General features: G+C 40.5%; 1 protein-coding gene across 1 annotated transcript; it reads left to right on the top strand.

Annotated features, from left to right (window-relative positions):
* Window positions 1-217: 217 nt before the first annotated feature.
* Window positions 218-24,437, top strand: plcd1b (phospholipase C, delta 1b). Its single transcript, XM_088334044.1, has 15 exons — window positions 218-461; window positions 2,187-2,345; window positions 9,489-9,717; window positions 12,619-12,748; window positions 13,205-13,433; window positions 17,290-17,491; window positions 19,069-19,213; window positions 20,280-20,432; window positions 20,504-20,644; window positions 20,711-20,870; window positions 21,058-21,174; window positions 21,253-21,431; window positions 21,509-21,641; window positions 23,186-23,335; window positions 24,024-24,437. The coding sequence occupies exons 1-15, from the start codon at window positions 431-433 to the stop codon at window positions 24,113-24,115; spliced, it is 2,250 nt and encodes a 749-aa protein (XP_088190170.1). The 5' UTR covers window positions 218-430; the 3' UTR covers window positions 24,116-24,437.

Genomic DNA, 24,437 nt, shown 5'->3' with positions numbered 1-24,437 from the left:
TAGGTGTGAATGAGCACGTGGCTTGCAACCAGTTCAGGGTGTCCCCTTCCCACAGCCCGAAGACGGATGGGATGAGCTCCAGCACCTCTGCGACCCTACTGAGGATAACGAATGGCTGAATTGATGGTTCATGGGCACCACGAGACAAATGAGAAATTTTCTCCGTTCCGTTGGGTAAAGAAGAACAGTTAATTAGACGACCCTTACGTCATCGATACGTCTTGCACGGCAGGTTCGTCAAGCCGATGTGGCTTCCGGGCTTCACAGGAGAGAGTTGATCCATGTTCGTCCCACACGAGAGGAGGTGGCTTTTTGCAAGGCACCTGTGGGCGCGCCACGCCAAACTGCAGCCGACGACCCTTCTTCAACTCCGCGCATGGAGACAAGTTCCACTTGAAATTTCAGAATCGAGGAAAGACGCAACGAGGAGATGGAAACGAATGGTATTGAATCCAACTACGGTACGCCACTTTACATTTAATGTGATTTTGTTCGTAACGTTCTCGCAAATGCCGAGTAATGCATGTATGTGCAGTAATTTCATTCACCTACTTTTGAAGTTTAACCTTGTACGCGCCCCCTATGAGTCGTAAGAGAGTGAGGTTTGTTGCTGCGAGATTCGTTAAGGATTTCCGCTTTTGACATTTATGGTTGCATTTTATCTTTTTACTCAGGCGGGGCCCAAACGACAAAACGCATGTTTGTACCATGAAGCGGGCCCGGTAAATGACTACATTTGAGACGATGATAAACAACAGTCAACCCTGAGTATTTTTTTTCTAATATTATGCTTTTGAAATCGACCTGGACAATAATGCAAAATATTAACGCCATTCCAATGTACAATACAGTACTACTGAGGACTCGGAGTAGTGATGGGTCGTTGGCGAATGAAATTGCTCTTTGAGCCAACTCTTTGAATTAAAGAATTAGAGCAGGCTCCTGTCTGTCAAAACTATTCTCGCTCTTTCCCTTCCCTTTTTTCTTTCTCTCCATGTCTCGCTCCCGCTGTCCTGCTTTTTTTCTCGGGCGCTTTTTCTTTCGTTTCTAGCACCCTTTTCTCTCATTCTTTTTCTTTTGCTCCTTTTTATCTCATGGTCTAACTCTCTTTCTCACTCTCTTTCTAGCTTTTTTGTCTTACTCTCTTTTCCTCTCGTTGTCTAGCTATCCTTCTCTCGCTCCTATGCTATCCTTCTGTCGCTCTCATGCTCTCTCTTGCTCTCTTTCTCTCGCTCTTATGATCTTTCTTGCTCTCTTTCTCTCGCGCTCATGCTCTTTTTTGCTCTTTCTTGCTCTTTTTCTCACTCTCATGCTCTTTCTCTTGTTGTCTTTTCTCCCTCCCTCTCTCTTTTCTCTTACTTTTTTCTGTTCTATGTCTCTTTCTTGCTCTCTTTTCTCTCTCACTTTCTTTTTGTCACTCAGTCTTTGTACCTCTTTTCTCGCTTTGTCTTTCACCCTCTTTTTCTCAAAGGTGCGCGTGCGTGACTGTGACTGGTCAATATGATTGGCATCATCTGTGTTGGCCAAATATGAACAATTTTAAGGATTAACGTGGGTTAAAGTTAACTGTATTCTCAAACGATAAAGGATATCACAATACAGTAGCATGATACGATATATTTTGAAAATTACTTATTTTGGTGCATACTGTTTATTCTTTTATTGGTAATAGGCTATATCATTTCAAATAATCTAAAGAACCGTTTAGGAGCTGAAACAGCCGGACATTTTGAGCGAGTCGAGCCGTAATAGCCGGTTCTCTTCAAAGAGCCAGAATTTCCATAACTACTGACATAACTACCCTGCATTTTAAGACATGCCGCTTCGGTGGACTTTGAGTGGGGCTGGCCACTTGTGAGACACGCCCATTTTGGTGCCGCTTCCTGGCCCATGCACGCCTTTGACACATAAAGATATCTTCTTAGTAGACAGAAGACACACCAATTATGGCGTGCCTGCGTCAACAAGACCAAAACAGCACATCTCAGGAGTTACTGCGCCGTGTCACACACAAAGCAATGGTTGAAAATAATTTCGAGCTCTTGGGTAAGAAGTAACAAAAAGACGGACACGCCGGCGGTTAATTCAAGAATGACTGAAGGAAGGGCAGCATTATTTTAACGTTACCGAACTGAGGCTACCGATTCATTTACTAGATCAAGCAATCAGTTGAATTTGTTTTGCAGGTATGGACGGCGACACGGATGTCCAGTTCCTTCTTCAGGGAGGAGATCTTCTCAAGGTCCGCTCCTCTTCCTGGAAGAAAAACCGGTACTTCAAACTGCAAGAGGACTGCAAGACCATGTGGCGGGAATCCAAAAGAGTCTTCAGGCGGCATCGGTCGTGTGAGTGCTGTCCCAAATTTCAGATGTTCAACTCAATTAATGACACACATTTCTTTGAAACTGAGAGCCGGTTGCAGCCAATCATTGCCATTTTGAGTAATTGTTGAAGGCCTACAGATAATTAGTTCTGGAGCTATATAGGCCTAGGACAGGCATGACCAAATTCTGGGCCAGTTACGGCCCTTGATCACATTTTACCTGGCCTGCAGCCTCTGTCGTAGGTCAATATCATGCGGCCTGCCAGTAATGTTGGCCACAGTATAAAATATATTTGTACAAAAAAGATATGTCACCATTTCACCAGATGATGTCAGTAACCCTTTGTCCACTTTGCATTCGCAATGATCGCAGCAAGGCTTTAAGGCTAGGACCTTAGCTTGGCCTTTTGGCTGAGAGTAAGAGTCCCGGCTCCTAGGCTTTGTAGCGTATTATGAACTGACCGATAACGGATAATGGATAATGAATAAAGAAGATAGAACAATAACCCTTAAAAAAATCCCTTGGGCTTTCTGTGATAATTTTAGCCCCACCATTTCCGACAAGGCAACTGTAATTAAAAAAAGGAAAGTCGACTGGGAAGGCTGCCGCTTCGAGGACAAATGGAAATTGGAGGGTTTTTTTTTTTCTCCGAAACCTCTGAAACAGCTGCGTCTGCAACATAATATCAAGAGGCACTGCCGGACAAAACATATCTAACATTTATCTATCTATCTACCTTGGTCATATCCCCCAAGAGGGGTGACCGACAGCAAGACACACACAAACAATAACAAAGAAAATAAAAGGGATATAAATAGCAAAAAAAAACACACAAAAATTTTTGGACCATGGCCAACCCAATTGCCCAAACACCCAAACAAGTTAGGCACCTCGGCACCCAAGTCGGTCATGCTTTCGTCCCTCCAGATGAAATGGGACACCAGAAAGCGGCCATGTCACTCGGGTCCGAATATATTCAATATATATCAATTGTTATTTTCCTTGCATGAATTGTTTACACGAAAAGTTGTTCCCAGTCCTGTAAAAGAACATTTCTGTTTGCTAGTGATAAAAAAAGAACCCTGATATGGGCTTCAGGTTGTCATGGAGATTATCTTTAGTAATGTGTATAATAAAAACAGTGCATATAAAGTTCACTTAGTGTGCCAAGTTTACGTTCAATTATACATTTTCAGTTTGGAATATAAACTATGCCACGTTTCTGTTGCTTTTTTTTTCATTTTATTTTTCTTATTAAGGTAAGCGTAATTGAGCTGGGATCCTTCAACATATTTTAACTCCTTTTTTCCCCTTTTTTTGTTTTTAAAATATGTCGCTCACTCATTCAATTAGCATGTTGGCAATTCCTTGAAACAAGGCTTTTTTTACATACATGCTCCAAATTCATTTGCAAAAATGACAGGGATATCGTTTTTTGGTTGTTGTGCTTCTTATCTTTATCACTGTTTTCCAACACAGCTGATTAAAATGAATGATCAACTCATCAACAAAAAGAGTAGAAGCCTGATAAGCAGCAACTTTGTCGATTCTTAAATCAGGTTTGTTGTTCGTGGACGGCACCGTTTAAAACAGTGTTTCTCAACTGGTAAGTCATGACTCAAAAGTGGGTCGCAAAGCCATTTTCAGTGGGTCGAAGATTTGCCTTGGCAAAATAATGCTAAGAAAAAAGGGAGGGTCAATTAAATTCCCAGACAGTGGATGGCGATAATGCCTTGCTCTATTGCTTCTTCCTGTTCAGTCAATCGACACGTTTGAGAAATACATCTAATTTCATTGTGATTTTGTTGGTTTTATTTCCTCGGTCTGCCCATAATAATTGGTCCCAAAAAAGTTGGTGAGAGGGAGAAGGAAAAGTGGAGTACAGTGACAACAACAATTGAGTCGAAAACATCGAGTGATGGCAAGTTCCTGCATAGGTCATGCATCAATTAGGTTTTCTTGCAATAAAATGTTATTTTCAAACAAAGTGCCCTTCTGCTTATGTAAAGCATTGTTTAGGTATTGGCGGTATCACAAATGACGAGCACCAAATGGCAAGTTATGCTTTTTCTTGGAACTGAGAATTTTGAAGAAACTTGGCAATGTTCAACTGTTGTTAGCTAAAGTCAAGTCAAGTCACATTTATTTATATAGCCCTTAATCACAAAAATGTCTCAAAGGACTGCACAGGATTACAATTACACAATTACCTGATCTTAAACCAGCATGCGGGCAAGGAACAACTCAAAACCCTCAGTGTGAGGAGAAAAGAGAAACCTTGAGAAAGGACCTCACATGTGGTAATCCCCCTTCCAGGATTGACCATGGTGAATTACAATTAGCATTACTGTACACATTATAGTAAACATTAGGTAAGATGTTGAAAATGTCCGGAAAGTGCATGACATCAACGACGCCCCCAGCCTGCAAACCAGTCCAGAAAGTCTATGACGGCCACGACGCTGCCTCCCATCTCTGCCAGCTGGTAAATGCAGGGGTTGACATGCTGCAGGTCAGACGCTGGTCCGCTGACCCATCCCGAATCATCCTTCTCCTTCGTATCAGCCAGGCAGGCGTCGGAAAAAGACAGGACAAAACAGAATATGAGGTGGGCATCAATCATACGCTTTGGAATAGAAGTGTGTCTTAAGCCTTGATTTAAAAACTTCCGTTGAGGTTGCAGATCTTATCTCCGGAGGCAGGTCATTCCATAACACCGGGGCCCGGATGGAGAACGCTCTCGAGCCTGCAGACTTCTTGGCTCTCGGAGTCACAAGTAGACCGGCATTTTCGAGCGCAGACTCCGTGCAGGAACATAGGGGGAAATCAAATCGTAGAGATAAGAGGGTGCAAGCCCATGCAAACATTTATATGTTAATAAGAGAACCTTAAAGTCACATCTTAAGTGGACTGGGAGCCAGTGCGAGTTCGCCAATACAGGAGTAATATGCTCAAACTTTTTGGTCTTTGTCAAAAGTCTAGCTGCCGCATTCTGAACCAGCTGCAAACTTTTAATGCTAGACATCGGGAGACCAGAAAGCAATACATTACAGTAATCAAGCCGAGAAGTAATAAACGCATCAATTAAAACCTCTGCATCTGATTGGGACAGCATCGAACGAATCTTCGCAATATTACGGAGGTGGTAGAAAGCTATTCTAGTAATACTTTTCACGTGTAACTGAAATGACAGATTAGGATCAAATATAACACCTAGATTTTTGACCGAGTCACTATGGGTGATATTACATTTGTCTAGGTTCAGGGTAGTGTTTGAAAACAACTGACTGAGCTGGACCAATAATCAACATTTCAGTTTTTTCTGTGTTAAGGCGTAAAAAATTAAGCGACATCCATCTTTGAATCTCAGTAAGGCAAGCCTCCAGATTTCTACAACTTAAATGTCCATTTTTTTCCAGCGGCGTATACAGTTGAGTGTCATCTGCATAGCAATGGAAACTAATATTATACTTGCGGATAATGTCACCAAGCGGGATCATATAAATGCTAAAAAGAAGGGGGCCAAGTACAGAGCCTTGAGGAACACCACAGGGGACATTAGATTGTTTAGAAGTCAGATTGCCATAGTTAACACATTGCATCCTGTCTGACAGGTAGGACCTAAACCACGAGAGTACAGTTCCTGAGATACCAATGCGTTCTAGACGAACCAATAATATGTTGTGGTCGACAGTATCAAAAGCAGCGCTGAGATCCAGCAGCAGTAACATTGATGAGGCACTGGAATCTATTGTTAAAAGGAGATCATTGGTTACTTTAGCCAGGGCTGTCTCAGTAGAGTGATTTGCCCTAAATGCTGACTGGACAGTTTAAAAGAGGTTATTTTCTGACATGAAGTCATTTAGCTGCTGTGCAACGACTCTTTCAAATAATTTCGCAAAAAATTGCAGATTTGACACTGGCCTATAATTACCTAGGCTTTCCGGGTCAAGGTTAGGTCGCTTAAGCGTGGGTTTAATGACGGCAGACTTGAAGGCTACAGGAACAATACCCGAGGATAGCGATATATTAATAATATTTAAAACTGATGGTCCTAAGATCCCAAACAGATCCTTCACCAGTGAAGCTGGAAACGGATCAAGCAGGCACGTAGTTTGTTTGGCCCTACTGACCATCTGTGTTAGATTATCAAAGGACAAATCATTGAAACTGGAGAATGTTTCAGAACAACCGCCGACATGGTCCATACCTAACACCTCCACATCTTTGATATAGGAGGAGGATACAGAGCGTTCTTTTAAAATTTCATTCCTGATAAGTTGAATCTTTTTATTAAATTCCATAATGTCGTTAGCAGAATGAGTGCAACCATTTGGGTTAAGTTGTTGTCTGGTAAGTTTCGCCACTGTCAAACAAAAATTTCGGATTATTCTTATGTTTAACAATAATTTTGGAGAAAAACAAAGCTTTAGCTGAGGCAAGAGCTACTTTATATTTCAGCAAACTGTCACACCAGGCCATTCGGAAAACCTCCAGCTTAGTAGTGCGCCATTTTCGTTCAATTTTTCTGCAACTTTGTTTGAGTAACCTAGTTTCTTCAGTAAACCAAGGTGTATTCTTCTTGGGTCGGAATTTATGCCTTAGGGGCGCCACAGAATCAAGAACATTAACCAAAGCAGTATTGAAGTTGTTTGTAAGTGAGTCAACAGACCCAGTGTACGAAGGGAAGGCTGCAGTTACCGTAGGTAATAATTCTTTTAAGGCTAATACCATTTTAGGGCGGATATTGCGACTGCTAAAGCCTAAATTTTCCTTATCACAGTAAACATTAAACAGCACCTCACATTTAACAAGATAGTGATCAGAGATGGCATTAGGATACGGTAACACTGTAACATTTGAGGCTACTACGCCACGGGTCAGGACGAGATCTAGAGTGTTCCCATCTTTATGAGTGGGCACATCAACTATTTGATTGAAACCAAATGTATCAATCAGTGACTTAAATGCAATTGCAAGTGAATTTGATGGGGAGTTTATGTGAACATTAAAATCACCAATAATTACAACATTGTCCGCATAAATTACTAAGTCTGTTAACAGTTCCGAAAATTCTTCCAAAAAATTTGAGTATGGTCCAGGTGGGCGATACACAACAACTAAATAAATTGGTGTTGACATTAAGGACCTCATAACAAGTGCTTCAAACGTTTTAAAACTAGTAGGGGTATTAGGAGTAAATTTCAACTTATCTTCCGATATAAGAGCAACACCTCCACCTTTTTTGCATGGTCGTGCCAAGTGCGAACTCACAAAGTTAGGGGGAGAAGCCTCATTTAACACTACAAACTCATTTGGGTTTAACCAGGTCTCACAAAGGCCAATAAGGTTAAGATTGTGTTCATTAATAAGGTCATTGACAAGTAAAGCCTTGGAGGCTAGTGATCTAATATTCAGAAGGCCAAGCTTCAGCACTGTGGACTGAGCTGAAACCTTTCGCGAGTTTTGAACCTTAATGGCAACCTTGGTGGTAACCTCCACAGGATTATACTGCCGGTCCCGGGTCTTGTGCCTTGCGTGACGGCAGATGTGGCCCGAATTCCATACCACAGGAATTTTGTTGACAGGTGGAGTAGCAGGATGACTATTGGTAGAAAATAATGTTATTTCTTCTCCCTCCTCATCTAACAAGGGAGAAACAGAGGTAAGAAGCGCAGAAGAAGATGCTACAGAAAAGTATAGATCAGGGTGTATGGTGCAGTCAGTAGAACGCTCTAAACTACAAAAACTATGTGAATTGCATGAATCTAGCATAGCGCTAGTTAGCTCTAGCGTTACAGACTCCACACCCGTGGTTACAGGTTCACTAATCACCTGTGACCTGGCCTGCACTAGTGTACCCTGTCATGGAAGGCTTAAACAGTAATCTATATTTTTAGAAAGAGTGAGAGCACCTTCCCAGTTAGGGTGAAGGCCGTCTCTCCTCAGCAGGTCAGGTCGGCCCCAGAAAGCAGGCCAGTTATCCACAAACCTAAATCCCTTCTGTTTGCAAAAACTTGCCAGCCACCGGTTTAGCGAGACTAGTCTGCTAAACCTCTCATCATTGCCTCTCGCAGGCAAGGGGCCAGAGACAATTACTCGTTGCCGACTCATCTTTCTGCCGAGATTACAGCTCCTAGCGATATTTTTCTTTGTAATCTCAGATTGTCTCATTCTAGTATCATTAGAGCCGACGTGAATGACTATATCGGTGTAGCTAGCCCTGTCCTGGTGTCTAGATTTGCTCGTCAGCTCCCTCAAATTAGCCTCAATGTCGGGTGCTCTGGCCCCAGAAATACACATAACCGTGGCTGGGGTGCTAAGCTTTATGTTACGGGTGATGGAGTCACCTACAACTATGGTGCGGGAGCCAGTAGACCGGGGTGGAGTGGGACGAGCTAGGGGGCTGAACTTGTTATGAGTCTGAATTGGCTGTTTAGGGCTAGTGCTAACCGGACTAGCAGGTTCGCTACAACCCACGCTAGCAGTGGTGTCCGAGGCACCTAACATTTTCCGTTTAAACTGCTCTAGCTCACGGACACGTCCCTCTAGAAGGGCTACTTGCCTACGGACACGGGAGCAACCTTTACAGGAACCCATACTCACTTGTAAGCGTAGGATGCCAAAGAGCGTCTTAGCAGCCGTGGGAGGGGATGCCCTTCAACAACGATCGGCAGCAGCTTCCGACTGTAAAACAATTGTGCGCGGCACTTACCTTGCGCCAATCGTCCGAGATACTTACCCGAAACTTTTTAAACTGTTCAAGATAAAAAGTCTCAATCCAGAATTCTGCTATAGTAGGAATCTGAAACAATCTCGTAGTCGCGACGACGTGAGCAACCCAAAATTCCCGCCACTCGATAACCCGGAACAAAGGTAAAAGCTAGAAAACCATTTTTCTTATGAAAGTTCAAGCTTTCTTTTGATATGTCCTATGCCTATATAGCTACATAACTACATTTTTAAAAAGCCTTCAGAAATGAGTAAAAATGGCAGAATTTGGCTGACCCAGCTTTTGTAATTTGAGAAAAACGTCTGGCATTGAATGAGTTTGAATAAAAACCATAAACCTTTTCATAGTAACTGTTACAAACTTTGAAAAGGTTTGGTCAGAGTTCTACTTCTCATAACAAAACGTACTGTAAGCGTTGTACTTGTGCACAGTTTCAATCGACGACATTGCCGCGGTGCGACTGGGTCGGCAGACGGAGGGTTTGAAGAAGTACACGGACCAGCAGATCGAGAACTCGTGCTTCTCCATCATCTTCAAGGACCACCTCAAGAATTTAGATCTCATTGCCAGCTCTGACGACGAGGCCAAGCAGTGGGTCGGCAGCCTTCAGAAATTGATCACCAGTAGAAAAAACCTCAACCAGCAGCAAAAGACAGAACAGTATCCTTCTTGGGTTCGCAACAAATGATTCATTTTCATACTTAAATCATCTGTTGACAGTTTTGTTGATTACTTGGATGACCCAAGACTCCATTTCAAAAGAGTAAACCCTTGTTTTGCGGAGGCGACTTTCCAAAAAGACCTCGTGTAAGGCAAAAGCCGTAAAGTATGAATGTTAAAAAAATATTTTTTTGAATTAATAAACACTATATAATACCATATCATAATTTCAGTTACATAAAGCAATGGCTGTGTTTACTGTTAAATTATTAGTCTCCACAGAATTAATTGCTGTATTTGAGCAATTTGGATATAAAGTCAGATTTTTCCCGCGTGCAATATTTGTTAATGTTCTTGTTAAAGTTGATTTAAAATCTGTTGTTTTTGTCTGACTATTCTGCACAGAAATATTTGTAAATCTCTTGCGTGTTTAAACAAATGTTAGATGGGGTTTAGGGCAGCACGGTGGCGCAGTGGTTAGCGCGTGTGCGGCACAGTTCTGAGGTCGTGAGATCGAACCCCCTGTGTGGAGTTTGCATGTTCTTCCCGTGCTTGCGTGGGCACTCCAGTTTCCTCCCACATTCCAAAAACTTGCTTGTCAGGTTAATTGGCCGGTTCAAATTGTCCCTGGGAGTGAATGAGCGAATGAGTTGTCTGTCCCTGTGTGCCCTGCCATTGGCTGGCAACCAGTTGAGGGTGTCCCCTGCCCACTGCCCGAAGATAGCAGGGATGGGCTCCAGCACCCCCGCGACCCTACTGAGGATAAGCGGTGCAGATAATGGATGGATAGATGGGGTTTACGTTTAATTATTGATGTCAAATACTTATCGTCCAGGCTAATTAATTGAACTCAGATATTGTTTTTTGGGGCCGTTTTGCGCAGCTCTAACCTCCAAAATAATCTAGTATGAATACCATTTTAAATGCAATGTTTTGAAATGCAACTGTTTTTGTATTGATTGGTCATTTTATCATATTGTTGATTTCTTAAAAATGGCAAATTTACCACATTATGATTTCAGATTTTATTCCAATATCAGCATGTTTTAAATTAACACAAATCAAAAAGTCTTCTATGATGATAGTCAATAATGACCATTGGGATATTTTGAGAATTTCTATCCAGAAAGGCAAATAATAATTTAAAGTTGTCTGCCCGGAATTTGAAAATGACCTTCTGGCTTAAATCATCATTGCAGCCACTGCTAGCTCCATGAGTGGCACGTACGAGTACCGTGGTGAAAAGTCATCCAACAATTGTGCAAGTTTTCCTACCTAAAAAGATTAGAAAGGCCTGTAATAAACATCAACCATGATGGACAGAATGAAGAAAAAACAATATCACAATGTTTTATCCTTATGTAATTTATTCACAAATTAGAGTGGAAAATAATTATCATCTACAAACAAGCACAATTTCTGACTGGCAAAGAGGTCTTAGTTTGTCCAAAGAGCCTCCTTTCGTTCACCAAAACCATTGTATTTTTTCTGGGTAGAAACACAAGTTCTCGTGTTAGGAGGAGAACGAATACTAAATTGCATCCGAAGAACACCGTACCGACTGTGAATCATGGGGGTGGAAACATGCTTTGGGGCAGTTTTTCTGCAAATGGACGAGGATGACTGCTCAGTGTAAAGAAAAGAATGAATGGTGACATATATCGATATATTTTGAGTGAAAGTTACCTTCTATTTGCAAAATAATTGAATATGAAATTTGGCTGGGTCTCAACATGAAAATCGTCCCGAAGAACTAGCCAGGGCAACAAAAGAGTGGCTTCTTAAGAACAATTTAAAGGTCCTTAAGTTGTCTAGCCAGTCTCCAGATCTCAACCCAATAGAAAACCTGTGAAGGGAATTCAAAGTCCTGGTTGCCTGACGGCAGCTTTAAAACATCACTGCTCTAGAGGAGATCTGCATGGAGGACTGGGCCAAAATACCAGCAACAGTCTGTGAAAAAACTTGTGAAGTTACAGAGAAAGGTTTTGCCTCCGTTATTGCCAACAAAGGGTACATAACAAAGTATTGAGATGAACTGTTGTTATTGACTATATACTTATTTTCCACAATAATATGAAAATACACATCAATGGGAGTTTTTTTTCCCCCCACATTCTGAGCTTTATCCATGATGACAATTACAGGCCTCTCTACTATTTGGAGTGGGAGAACTTGCACAATTAGTGATCGACTAAGTACCTATTTGGGCCACTTCATGTGCATTTCTTAGGCTAGCTCAAATACAGTCTTCCTTTTTCATCTTTTTGGGAGTTTGGATAGGTGTTTAGACTATTTGATGCGGTCCTTTTCTTTCACCGTTTTCATGGAACACTAACAGAAATCCGTGAGCGCAACCATAAAATCACTCTAGACCGACCTCCCTTTTCCTTCTAATATGTTGTTCGACGAAAAGCTCTGATAAAAGTAAGATGAAAAAACAGATAGGTGCGGTGGAAAATAATTATGAAGGATTTTTGAAGTCAGATGGCCATTTTTAACAATTACTGATAGAGAAAATATTTAACTTAAGACTTTTTAAGGACACACACATCGACACAGAGTTCCTAAACAGGGCTCTTGGCAGTTTGGGCCATCTAATTTTAAATATGGACAGCAAAATTAAGCGCAATAGCCTTAGTTCTGACAAATGTCATTGACTTAACACATTTCATTTTTGCGAGATGGCACGGTGAACATAAAGTAAGACGATTCAATTACATCTGACGTGCTCCCATATTTTAGACAGTGTCTTTAGTCTGATTTGGAAAATTACATTTGTACAAGTCAATAAGCAATACTAAACTTTGTGTATTTGTATTTTATTTTTCTTACTGTTCAATGATAATCAACCAATGTGCTGTATGGCGGATAGATGCTTTCCTTACATGAGCCCCCTTCCAGCTGGATCTTCAGTTGCCTGAGCAAAGCGGACAAGAACAAAGATAACAAGCTGAGCGTGTCAGAGGTCAAGAGCTTCCTTCGTCTCATAAACATCGATGTGGATGACAGCTATGCTGACGTACTTTTTGAGGTTGGATCTTACACGCATAATAACAATTGTGTATATACAAAAAGAGGGACACACACAATTTTCATTGTTGATTTATGTTGCTTAAACAAGTCAAGTTTTCTCACTCATGATGGCAATCACGGTTCTATTTGGAGAACTAGCTTTTTTTGGCTCTGCTCACTAAAAAGAGCAGGCTGTTTCAACTCCCAAACGGCTCTTCAGATTTTTTGTTAGCTTTTAAGCGAATTATCCCCCATCATTATGTACAATTATTCATGAAATAACTTGCCAATTAATTAAAAATGTATTATCCTGGCTTACTGAAAAGAGCTGGCTCATAGAGCTGTAATGTTCGCAAATGACACATTACTAGTTCTCAGTTTTTGCATCGCACCACCCTATTTAGACATTTAACAGCTAGGATGACTTATAAGATGCCTAAGTAAGCCTAATGCAAGGTCATGTTAATGAAACTAGAAATGTGACAAATCCAAGTCTGGATATCTGTTCGGAGAGGAGATCAAAGATTTCTATGAGCTGCTAACCTACCGGGAAGAAATCGACGTGATCTACGAGGAGTATGCCCGATGTGCTGGCGTCATGAGTTTGGAGAACTTGGTGGACTTCTTGCTTAAGGAGCAAAGGGAAACCATAACGCTGGACGATGCGCACAAGATTATTGACAAGTTTGAGCCAGATGAAAAAGGTGAGGCATTTCTTGTTTGGTTGAAATGTTCCTGACTGAGATGTTGTTTGATGTTGCAGAACAGATCTGATAGTCTAGTAAGCCATGCCTGTTGAAATTACACATACTGTTCTTTGAAAGTTTGCTTTTCCGCAAACCTCATAATCAATCTCATAATCTTGAAGTGTGGCTACAGAGAGGTGTGCGTGCACAAACTTCAAGTCCATGGGTTTGGATGGCGCAGATTAGCAGTGTGGTGCTTGTGTAAAAAAACAATGACCGTCTCTTTGTTTTTGTTTTGCAAGTCGCTTTCTGGCAGCACGTGTTAACGTTTTTCTACGGCCCAAGGAAACTATGTAAGCAGTACGCAAACTTTAAAATTAAACTAAATAAATTCTTGAAAGGATGGGTAGCTTTGCTTACATGTGCCCCTATAAGTTGTTGTTACTTCTCCGGCCCAAACAGAACTGAGTTGTTAGACCTACTTCGCACACAGGTTGGGCGTTGCCCTAAGTGACGCCCATAGCAACTTCTTCCCCTCCCCTGCGTGGTGTGGGGAGGAGGGATTATGTTGTAAAATGTGGCAACATTAAAACTATCAGGGGTATTGATCTGATTTTATATTCACGCAGCAACAGGAGAGAGACAATATTTGGTCATTTGTAACGGTAAATATGATTCAATCATTGGATACAATAATGAAGGCAAATGTCTTGACATCATCCATGATTCTTATAGATTGACAAACAAGACCTAAGATGTGCATTTGCTAAAACTGACGTCTTTTCGTGTCTTCCATGATCCAGCAGTAGAGGAGAGAGAAAAAAAAGGGGGGGGACAGTGGGGTTCTGTCCTTCATACAAGGAAAGGAAAAAAAGGATGACTAGTTGAAGCCAGTCTCATAAGAGACCTGTCCGCACAAAACTTTGGACGCTGACAATAAACATTTAAACTCATCATATATTAGGCCATTACAACAATCATTTTTTATGCGTTTAGATAACATTGCTTGAATTATGATACACATTGGAACATTTATTAGGGTTTTTCCAGATCCATCTGCTCCTTACTCTCTTACAACACTAAATGTGTAAAACCTGAAACAATCCAGCATTTTCTCATGAGAAATAATCCTACATGAGATGTGTGTTGAGTTCTTTACGCATTTGTCCAGGTTTTCGATCCTCTCTATCAGCCATGTTTTCATTTGATCTGGAGGCTTCATTTTGTTTTAGGTTGGTATTGTTCTTTGAAATATTAATGCAGCAAAATCCACCAGTTTTTAACCATCACAGTGGGTGGTTGTTTAGCCACCTGTTGTTGCTCTTGTATTAACCAGTAGGTTTAAAACTGTTTTCCAGAATCTAAATTATGATTGGGCAGCACGGCAGCGCAGTGGTTACCGCGTGTGCGGCACAGTTCTGAGGTCATGAGATCGAACCTTCCTCTGTGGAGTTTGCATGTTCTCCCCGTGCTTGCGTGGGTTTCCTCTGGGCACTCCGGTTTCCCCCCACATTCCAAAAACATGCATGTCAGGTTGATTGGCCGGTCCAAATTGTCCCTAGGTGTAATTGAGCGAGTGAGTTGTCCGTCTCTGTGCCCTGCGACCGGCTGGCAACCGGTTCAGGGTGTCCCCTGCCCCTTCCCGAAGATAGCTGGGATGGGCTCCAGCGACCCTACTGAGGATAAGTGGAATAGATAATGGATGGATGGATAAATTATGATTGTTAATTTGCTTCATTAGACACAAAGTAGTTTCCCTGTGAGATGAATGGAAACTGGTGCATTTTCAAGCACTAAAAACAATACTTAAATACAACAGTGGGTTGCGGACCCGCTTTCAGTCGGTCGTAAGCCTTTGCCTTTGAAAAATAATGCAAAGAAGAAGAAAACAAAGGGTCAATTTCACTTCTTAACAGGACGTGGCGATAATGCCCTGCTCAATCTCTTCCTGCTCTGTCAATCGATGCCATTTAAATTGTTTGACAGGGACCACATCTCGTTTTCTTGTGATTTTGTTGGTTTTATGTCCTTTTTCTGCCCATAATAATTGTCCCAAGAAAGCTAGTGAATAAGGGGAAGGAAAAGTGGAAAAAAGTGACACAGCAATCGACTCAAATAAGGAAATGATAGCAAAATACTAAAATGGTGTATGAGTACCATTAAAGTACTGCTTTAAAATGTATTAATTTTTAGATTATCATTGTTTGGATACACGTTTTATTAATATTTTTAATTTCCTTTTACACGTGGCTATTTTAAAGCGGTTTTAGGGGGCTGCTTGAATGCGATTTAGGCTTATATGCCACTATATATCGTATTTGAAGTTGTTTTGTTTTTTCTGTTCATTTTCATTGATGTGAATATATTACACTCTCTGGTTCAAACACAATCATTTCAATACATTTGAGAAGTAGAAATTTGTTCTTGATTTGGGTCACGGCTTGTAATTTGCGTAAAATGGTGGGTCCTGAAGTCAGACTAGTTGAGACCAGTGTTCCCTCTAAGCTGCGCGCATGCGCAATTGCGCACTGCTCACACATTCTCAGCGCACAAGAAAATCTAGCCAGCGCACAAAAATGAGGGCTCAAAATTACTTATTAAGAAGCGACTTAAGTCAAAGTTACAGTGCATGAAGGTAAAAATACACGGGTTCCCCTGACGTTGTGTCCTAAATGCGGTATTTTGAAGTCGAACGAGGTTGAGTAAAGTTAGTAGAGTATGTCGAGAATCGGCTTCTTTGGCTCGGCTCACTAAAAGGAACCGGCTCTTTCGGTTCCTAAACGGCTCTTCAGGTTGTTTTTGCTTTAATCCCAACATGACCAAATATTATGTAATATTATGCACAAAATGACTTAAAGGAAGGGGGGAATAGAACAAAAGAGAAAAAAATACCAAAATGAAAAAGTAGTAGGAAAAATTTAGAAAAAAGCCAGAAAAAAAGAAAAGAAAGAAATGTAGGAAAAAAGTAAATAGAGAACAAAAAGAAAAAAGTAACAGCTCGGAAAAAATAAACACAATGACATTTTTTTTAAAGAATTTTTTTTTAAAAAGTAGAAAAAAACACAGAAAAAAGAATTAAAAATTTGTGTTGCATTCAAATAATTTCCAATTATATCAAGTGAATCCTGTTGCCAACATTGTACTTCCACTGAAAAATGTGATTAAGTACAGTTCTGTATCTTACAACTGACTCAATAAGCCCCCGAAAATGTTACTGTTATGCGACAAAATATATCGGGAAATAAAAAGAAATGGATATCTTGTGAAAGAATTGTAAGAACAAACGACGTTTGTAGGCCGTACAACCTGTGCAATAGCACATGAGTCAATTCATTCAAAAGAGAAAAATAATTTTGCATTGCCGGAAACTCAGCAAAATGTAACTTGATGTCAAGTTTTGGACATGTTTGATAATTAATTTTCTTGCCACACTTGGGATTATGGTTGTTCACTGTTGTTTCAAGCGTTGCTCACCGACTTTGTGTGAACGCTCAGACCCGTGGAAAATTAGAGGGAACATTGGTTGAGACCCAATGATTTAGACTAATTTTAGTAAATAAAGTATTGTAGAAACAAACAAAAATGGAAGTAAGAAGTTTGACAGCGTGACTAATGTAACCAATTTCAGATTTTTGTGAAATGTTAACATTATACCTCTCTCAATCAAGCAAAGTCTTCCCTCCACCAAAAATTAAATATCAATAACTTTGTAGACCTTAACAAAAACATGATTTCTGAGCATATCAGTTGTTACAACAGGGGCTTGTTTTTGATCCCATAGCTATATTTTTCTGCAATTAGGTTGATGATGTGTTGCATAACATATTTAGTATTTATGGAGAACCTGTCTGGATTAGTTGCTTTTTGTTTCCAGCCAAAGAGGAGAGGGTTTTGACCAAAGATGGCTTCCTCATTTACCTGCACCATCCCAATGCCTTGATCCTCAACCCAGAACACGCGGACGTCTACCAGGACATGAGCCAGCCTCTCAACCACTATTTCATCTCCTCCTCACACAACACTTACCTCATGGAGGATCAACTGAAAGGACCCAGTAGCAGAGAAGCCTACGTCAGGTGAACACATTTGATGAGTATTGCAGGAGTGGCCAAAGTTTTTGAGTCGCGAGCCTTCATTGGGTTTAATAAAATTGGTAGAGGGGCCAGGAAGAAATAAGGATTGATTCAATTTTTTTTTGTTACTGGTAATATATTGTCTCAATCCGATTGTTTGCAAATAATTAATATAATCTAGGCCTTACCATTTGTTCTCATATGGTCATATGGACTTTTCCCAATTTTTTTCGTGGCATTTTTCATTTTAACTTTTTGTGTTGTAATGATTCCATTTATGCAGAAAAATGACAAGATGGAGATTAGTCTTTTTTTCGAAGTATACGTGTTAGATATCATTTGAGAGTTTTCTATTTATAGACCATGACATCTGGTTGTGAAACTCATAATTGAAGCAGTTTCACATGTTATGACCCCCTTTTAAGCACTACATTTTACAATATGCATTGAATAACTCAAACGGGGCACGCTCCGAATTTCTTCATGATATTTTATCAATATCTTGATGGCAAAATAAATAATTAAAGATGGGGTGCGTCTTTTAAAGTGCCCTTAAAAAGTTTAAAGTAGATTTTTTTTTTATTAAATGTGTTGACGATGCTCAAGAGCCTCTACATATTTTTTTCCTACTGCGCCTATCTGCTTTTATCTTACTTTTAGTACTGCTGTTCAGGGACAAGCCATAGAAGTAATGTTTATTTGTATAGCCCTTAATCACAGGAAGTCTTAGAGGGCTGCACAGACCCCAGACTATTGCAAACTACCGACTATTCTTACACCATCCCCTGATCTAAAACTTGCATGAGGGCAAGGAAAAACTAAAAACCTCAGCATGAGGTAATGGATGTTGCAATAACAAATGCACAGCTATTGTCAACATAAAATATAGTTTATTCATAAGCTGTAGAATAGAAGTGTGTTTTAAGCCTAGATTTAAACCGTTCCACTGAGGTTGCAGATCGAATCTCAGGGGGCAGAGCATTCCACAGCACCGGGGCCCGAAGGGAGAAGGCTCTCAAACCTGCGGATCTCTTCTTGGCTCTTGGAAGTTGGGAGGGGGGTGGAGAGTGTTTTCATACCTGTCCCTTGTTTTTTTTTTTAATTGTAGCCTGAAAAAAAGATTATTAATACTGTACTTGAGGAATGAGCTGACTGAGGCTGCGATTGTATTTCAAGTTCCAGACGGCACCTTTAAAAAAAAATTATTAATAATAATAATAATAATAATAATAAATATATCAGATGCATGTAGCCATCTATTTGAATGTTTTGCTTGAGACAATACACAATAATGCTTCATGAAAAACACATTTTATGGGGGGAAGACACTCTTTTGGGCACTGGGGAAAAATTTGGCACAAACTAAACATTTACCCAAAAATATATAATTATATTGACATTTTTTGTATGGTGGACTGTAGATTGCCCACTCCTGGTCTATATGATTGCAAAATATAACTCGGTTGATTATCAGAGGTTCAGAATGACCAGTGTGTTTATGTGCGTTACTCTGTTATTTATGCTGTGGCTCAGTAGGATTTCTTCTTTAATTATTAACACCAGTGTCATTTCGCCTTCAGGGCCCTGTTGATGGGCTGTCGCTGTGTGGAGTTGGACTGCTGGGATGGATCGGACAACGAACCGGTCATCTACCACGGCTACACGCTAACCTCCAAGATCCTCTTCAAAGATGCAATTAAAGCCATTAAGGAATATGCGTTTAAGGTGTGCCACTCGAAAATGTATTACATACAGGGAGGTTACGTTGAAAATGTCATCTGATACATGATGAAAAATGTAATCAGTATTGTAATCAGAGTGCCTTAATGTAACTTGATTACTTTCAATAACTTTTGGATTACTCCAATAAGTGCTATGCTAAAAAAAAAGACAAAATAAACACTATTATTTGATACATTTTGCTTAAGATGAATAAACAATGTAACCTTAAAAAAAATTGAGTACAACCAAAGTTAGGTAGATTCTTGCACGTTTAACCACTGTATATAGTTTATTAGGCAAAAATAAAACTCTCTTTCACATGGCAGACCAGATATGCTCGGTTTTAATTTACATCAAGAGTACATTAAGAACCCTTTTTTTTAAAATACAATCTTCACTTTCTAAATTTCAAACAAACTCCGGGATGTCTTGTGTTTGTTTTATTTGTTCCAAGTGGGGATGCCAAATATCCAGATTTACTAGGCTAAGTATAACATTCTCACAATATAACAATACAGTGATCGTAGCATGATTTTTAACACCAATTAGCTAATTCCCTAAATGTTCCCGGGCAAATCACTATTGCGCAACTGCGCTGCCCTCTCGAAACTGCAGGCTCACATCAATTCAATAAAACGAGGGCAACATTGAAGGAGGAAAAAAAAACAAAAAAAAAACTGAAGTGCCTTTACTTCCAACACAGTGTGAGTTGGCCATCTGTACAATTTGTGCAGCAGATACGGATTCTACTACCACATGCGCACTGCATCTTTCTGTCTCTCGAGTGTCATTGATTGACTTATGAAAGACACAACTAGTCTATCTATGCATCTATGCCTTTTGTATATTTAAATAAGGTTTTACATTGTAATCCTGCAAAGTGATCGTTTTTTTAACTAAATTTACCAATAATTTGATTAAGTCTTTTTTACTGTAACAAATTGAAAGTAGACTTTTTTTTTCCTAATTACGTAATACTGTTACATGTATTCCATTACTCCCCAACCCTGATTACATATATTATACCAAATGTTTCAATCAAGACCCTGAATGTATTATCTGTGGGCAGACATCTGAATTCCCTGTCATCCTCTCGTTGGAGAACCATTGCAGTGTGGATCAGCAGGAAGTCATGGCCCGTCACTTGAGCTCCATCTTGGGCAGCATGTTGATCACTGCTCCCCTCGGGGACAGCATGCCTACTAACTTCCCTTCACCAGAGGTGTGTTTATCAATCATATTTGCCACTATAAAATGTGCTGCCCATCACTGCGCTCAAATGTCGCTAAGCAGGAGCTGAAGGGCAAGTTCCTGATCAAAGCCAAGAGGTTGAACAAACTTGAGGCTTCTTTTGCGCCGGATGCTGGTGGCGATCAGTCCGAAGTAACAGAAGAAGAAGAATCAAATGATGAGGATGAACCGGAAGAGGAAAATGTATAAAGGAAGACAGTGATGATGTTCGTGGGTCAGCAGTTAACTGTTGTTACATGTTACCTGCAGAAAAGGAAAAAACTGAAGATGGCGAAAGAACTATCCAACATGGTGATTTACTGCAAGAGTGTCCACTTCAACGGCTTTGAGGATGCCCTGAGAAACTTGAGCTTCTACGAGATGTCTTCGTTTAAAGAAAAAAAGGCCTTCACGCTTGCAGAAGAATCTGGTGAGGAAGTCAGGAAGTGGCCTCAAAATGGGGTATTAGTATGCATTTGATTGTAGTGAGAAGCGCGATGTTCAGTATAGCTATGAAGGGTAAAAAAAAAAAGCTGTGGGAGTTCCATTCCAGCAGGAAAGGAAAGTACAGGTACTATCTGATCTCTCCAGTTCAAAAGTTATTTTCTTCTCTACAGCAAATGCTTATGTCAACCACAATGTGGATAAGCTGAGTCGCACCTACCCAGCTGGTTCCAGGACAGACTCTTCCAACTACAATCCGGTGCCTTTGTGGAATGCCGGCTGCCAAATTGGTACGAAGGATTGGAGGCGCCCAAAAGGGAATCACGTTCCACACGTATTCTGAAAACATGCCGTCTCGTTTGTTCCAGTGGCTCTAAATTTTCAGACGACGTGTGAGGAGATGGATTTAAACCAAGGCAAGTTCCTTGTGAACGGAAAGAGCGGCTACATCCTGAAGCCGGCTTACATGAGGAACCGAGGCACAGAGTTCGACCCGATCACTCTGACCCGAGGAGAGTGGCTCAAGCACAAGATACTTCATGTCATGGTGTGTATGCCAGGAAATGGGGAAACAATATTGGTGAAACAATTATGATGTGATGACAAAAGTTGTCTCCTCACTAGGTTATATCAGCTCAGCAGCTCCCTAAGGTCAAAGATAAGAAATCATCCATTGTTGACCCACTGGTTAAGGTGGAAGTGTATGGAGTGCCGGCTGACGTGGCTGTAAAAGAGACTAAACCTGTGGATAACAATGGTAACGGCCTTACCGTGTTCTACAGTCGCAATGTAATGCTCGTCCACATTATCAAACCTAACAGAGGTTATTTGATGAGAGTCTCACACCTGAAAGGATTCAAACAATCCATGTCAGACACATGCCTTGCAAGGCCGGAACCGGCCCGTTGGATGATTTAATCCGGCCTGTCATCAATTTCTGAATACCATGTTTTCACGACCATAAGGCGCACATAAAAGTGTCTGATTTTTTTCTAATTTCGCGGTGCACCCTGTTGTGTGATGCGCCCCGTCTGTGATGTAAAGCGGCGGACGTAAACCAGCTCGGTGGGTGGACTTAGGGTTTGGTGCCTTCCCCAAGACTGGGAGGTCACAGGTTTGAGCCTTGCCCGAGTCATAGACTTACTTTTATGAATCTCCCGTGGGAACGCAAAAACCCGCTTGTGCTGAAGAGGACACATGACGTCACTCGGAATGCGTCCGTTATTTACTAAGTACTCTTGGATTTTAACGCCGTAGCATATCGAGCACATTAAAAGTTGTTGTCTTGGTACTTTCGTTTCATGAAACGGTGTCATTTTTCCATCCGGACCAGGACTATGAAATGAATGGATTGTCAACACTTGAGCTAACATATCTGCCAGGACTGTTGTTTGAGCTTTCGCAAAAGTCGGCATTTCTGTGGAACTGCATGAGACGCAAAGTGACTTTGAAAGTGAAGAATGTAAACCTTTTAATGGAGATTTAGTGAAGCTGTTCTGGTCAGACAGAAGACAAGGATTTCGACTGGTTTGTCTGATATGGATTTGTGGTAAAAAGTTAGTTTTGCACCAGCTCTTTGTTTTCATTTTTGTTCTGTCTGTGTGCTTTACTTTGTAACTAATACTTAAATCAACCAAAATTAAACTCAATTTTGGTTCTGTTGTGTTTTTAAATATGCATACTTGTATGCGTGTCAGTGTTGTTGTAACGTGGCTGCAGCAGAGGACAACCGTGCATTATCGTGCGGTGGGCCCTGTGTAGTGTTAATTACAGAAATACAGTAGAACCAGCTAAGGAGACTGCACCTTTTGACACTGTGTGCCCTATGGTCATGAAAATACGGTATATCAAAACAAGAAGCAAGTCTCTTGGTTATTTCTATCAAAAAAAACTGATTTTAAACAAATGAAAAACCAAATGCTCCCTTTGGCTGCTAGAGGGCAGTGAAGGATATACTCTCAGCTTCAGTATCCAGCCTTGTAGTTTGATTTGACATAGTCTAGTCTACTCTTATTATCCATGCACTGTTAATACTTTCATTTTGTCGTTCTTTTTTATTGATTTCAGACCAGTATGACAATATGACCAAAAGGTATTAAACAGCATTCACTCAACTGTACAAATACACCAGCTGAAACATGAAAATCTTTGTTCCAGTGGACATTTTTAAAATCGCAGGGGATTGTTTAAGGCAGTGTTACTGCTTAACTGACCACCGTGCAGTCTTCTTAAAGCTTGTCAAATGCAGTGACCTCACAGGGTACAGCATATTTTATTCTTGTCTTTTATGTATTGTTGTAGGCTTCAACCCACAATGGAATGAAAACTTCCAGTTTGATATTTATGTGCCAGAGCTTGCATTAGTTCGCTTCCTCATCAAGGACCACGATTCTACGTCCGGGAATGAGTTTGTAGCGCAGTACACACTTCCAATCAACAGTTTAAAAATGGGTGAGTTTTTGTTTGTTTTCCTTTTTCCTCTCTCTGTCACTAAAATGCTGCCCTGCTTTGGAATTGACTCGACGACCAGAAAATACAGTAATCTCTCGGTTATTGCGGTTAATGGGAACCAGAACCCCAAACAAAATGTAAAGAATCCGCGGTGAAGTGAAACCCCCAAGGGTCAAACTCACCTCAAGATGGCATTATATGGAATGTGCCTGGTCAACTGTTATTAAGACTGAGGGCTTACGTCTGTCAAAATAACCATACATCTACAAATAAAAACACAGAACACCGGATTGCAGTTGAATGAATGTTCTTTGTGTCGTAATACGACGTGATTCGAGGGCTTTTCCTTTCAATGTAAAAAAGCCTTTTAGAGAGTGGTTGGCTAACTGCACGCTAGCATCAGGTATCCTCCGATTGAGCCAGGGTTCCGTAATGATTTAAATACTAATGGCATGCACACAGGCAGTTGTGCTCATCTAATACTCAAGACATACAACCTGCCCCCGTGATAACATTTGCCTGAACACAATGCACAAAACAATGATATTAATGACAATAAAGACAATTCAATTCAAAATCTACACAGCCGTAAACCAGCGATAACCAAAGTGCGAAGTAGCGAGGTATTACTGTAATCTCAGATCCGGGAATTCTCCTAATTTGTCCAGTCATTTTATGCTCTTTACAGGATACAGACACATGCCTCTGCTCAACAAAACTGGTCACGTCGTCCCTGCAGCTGCGCTCTTTGTTCATATCATGGTCGTCGATGCAGAGTAAGACACTACAACCAGGCGTGTTTGTGGAGCTCTTTTATAGCCATTGTCTTCATATTTTTAAACAATCCTGTTTTTAAAAATACCTATTTCCTTGTAGTCCATTCTATTAGTTAATCCAGTTGATCGACTAGATTAATGGCTTTTTTTCTCCATGAATGTTTTGCTCGGGTATTACTGTTTAAATGTATTATTTAAGCAGCTTCATGGTATAGCTATATCATGAGAACATGACATGTATGATTCACTTTTTTGGATCAGGTCTTTTTTTCCAACAAGATTTTAACATAAATACTTGTCTACTAAATAAATTTTGCTGCATCTCA

The sequence above is a fragment of the Urocampus carinirostris genome, chromosome 1 (assembly GCF_059441175.1).
Source record: "Urocampus carinirostris isolate Australia breed hairy pipefish chromosome 1, RoL_Ucar_1.0, whole genome shotgun sequence".
Classification (NCBI taxonomy): domain Eukaryota; kingdom Metazoa; phylum Chordata; class Actinopteri; order Syngnathiformes; family Syngnathidae; genus Urocampus; species Urocampus carinirostris.
The sequence above is the reverse complement of the archived record's forward strand: the minus strand, read 5'-3'. Positions and strand labels throughout refer to the sequence as shown.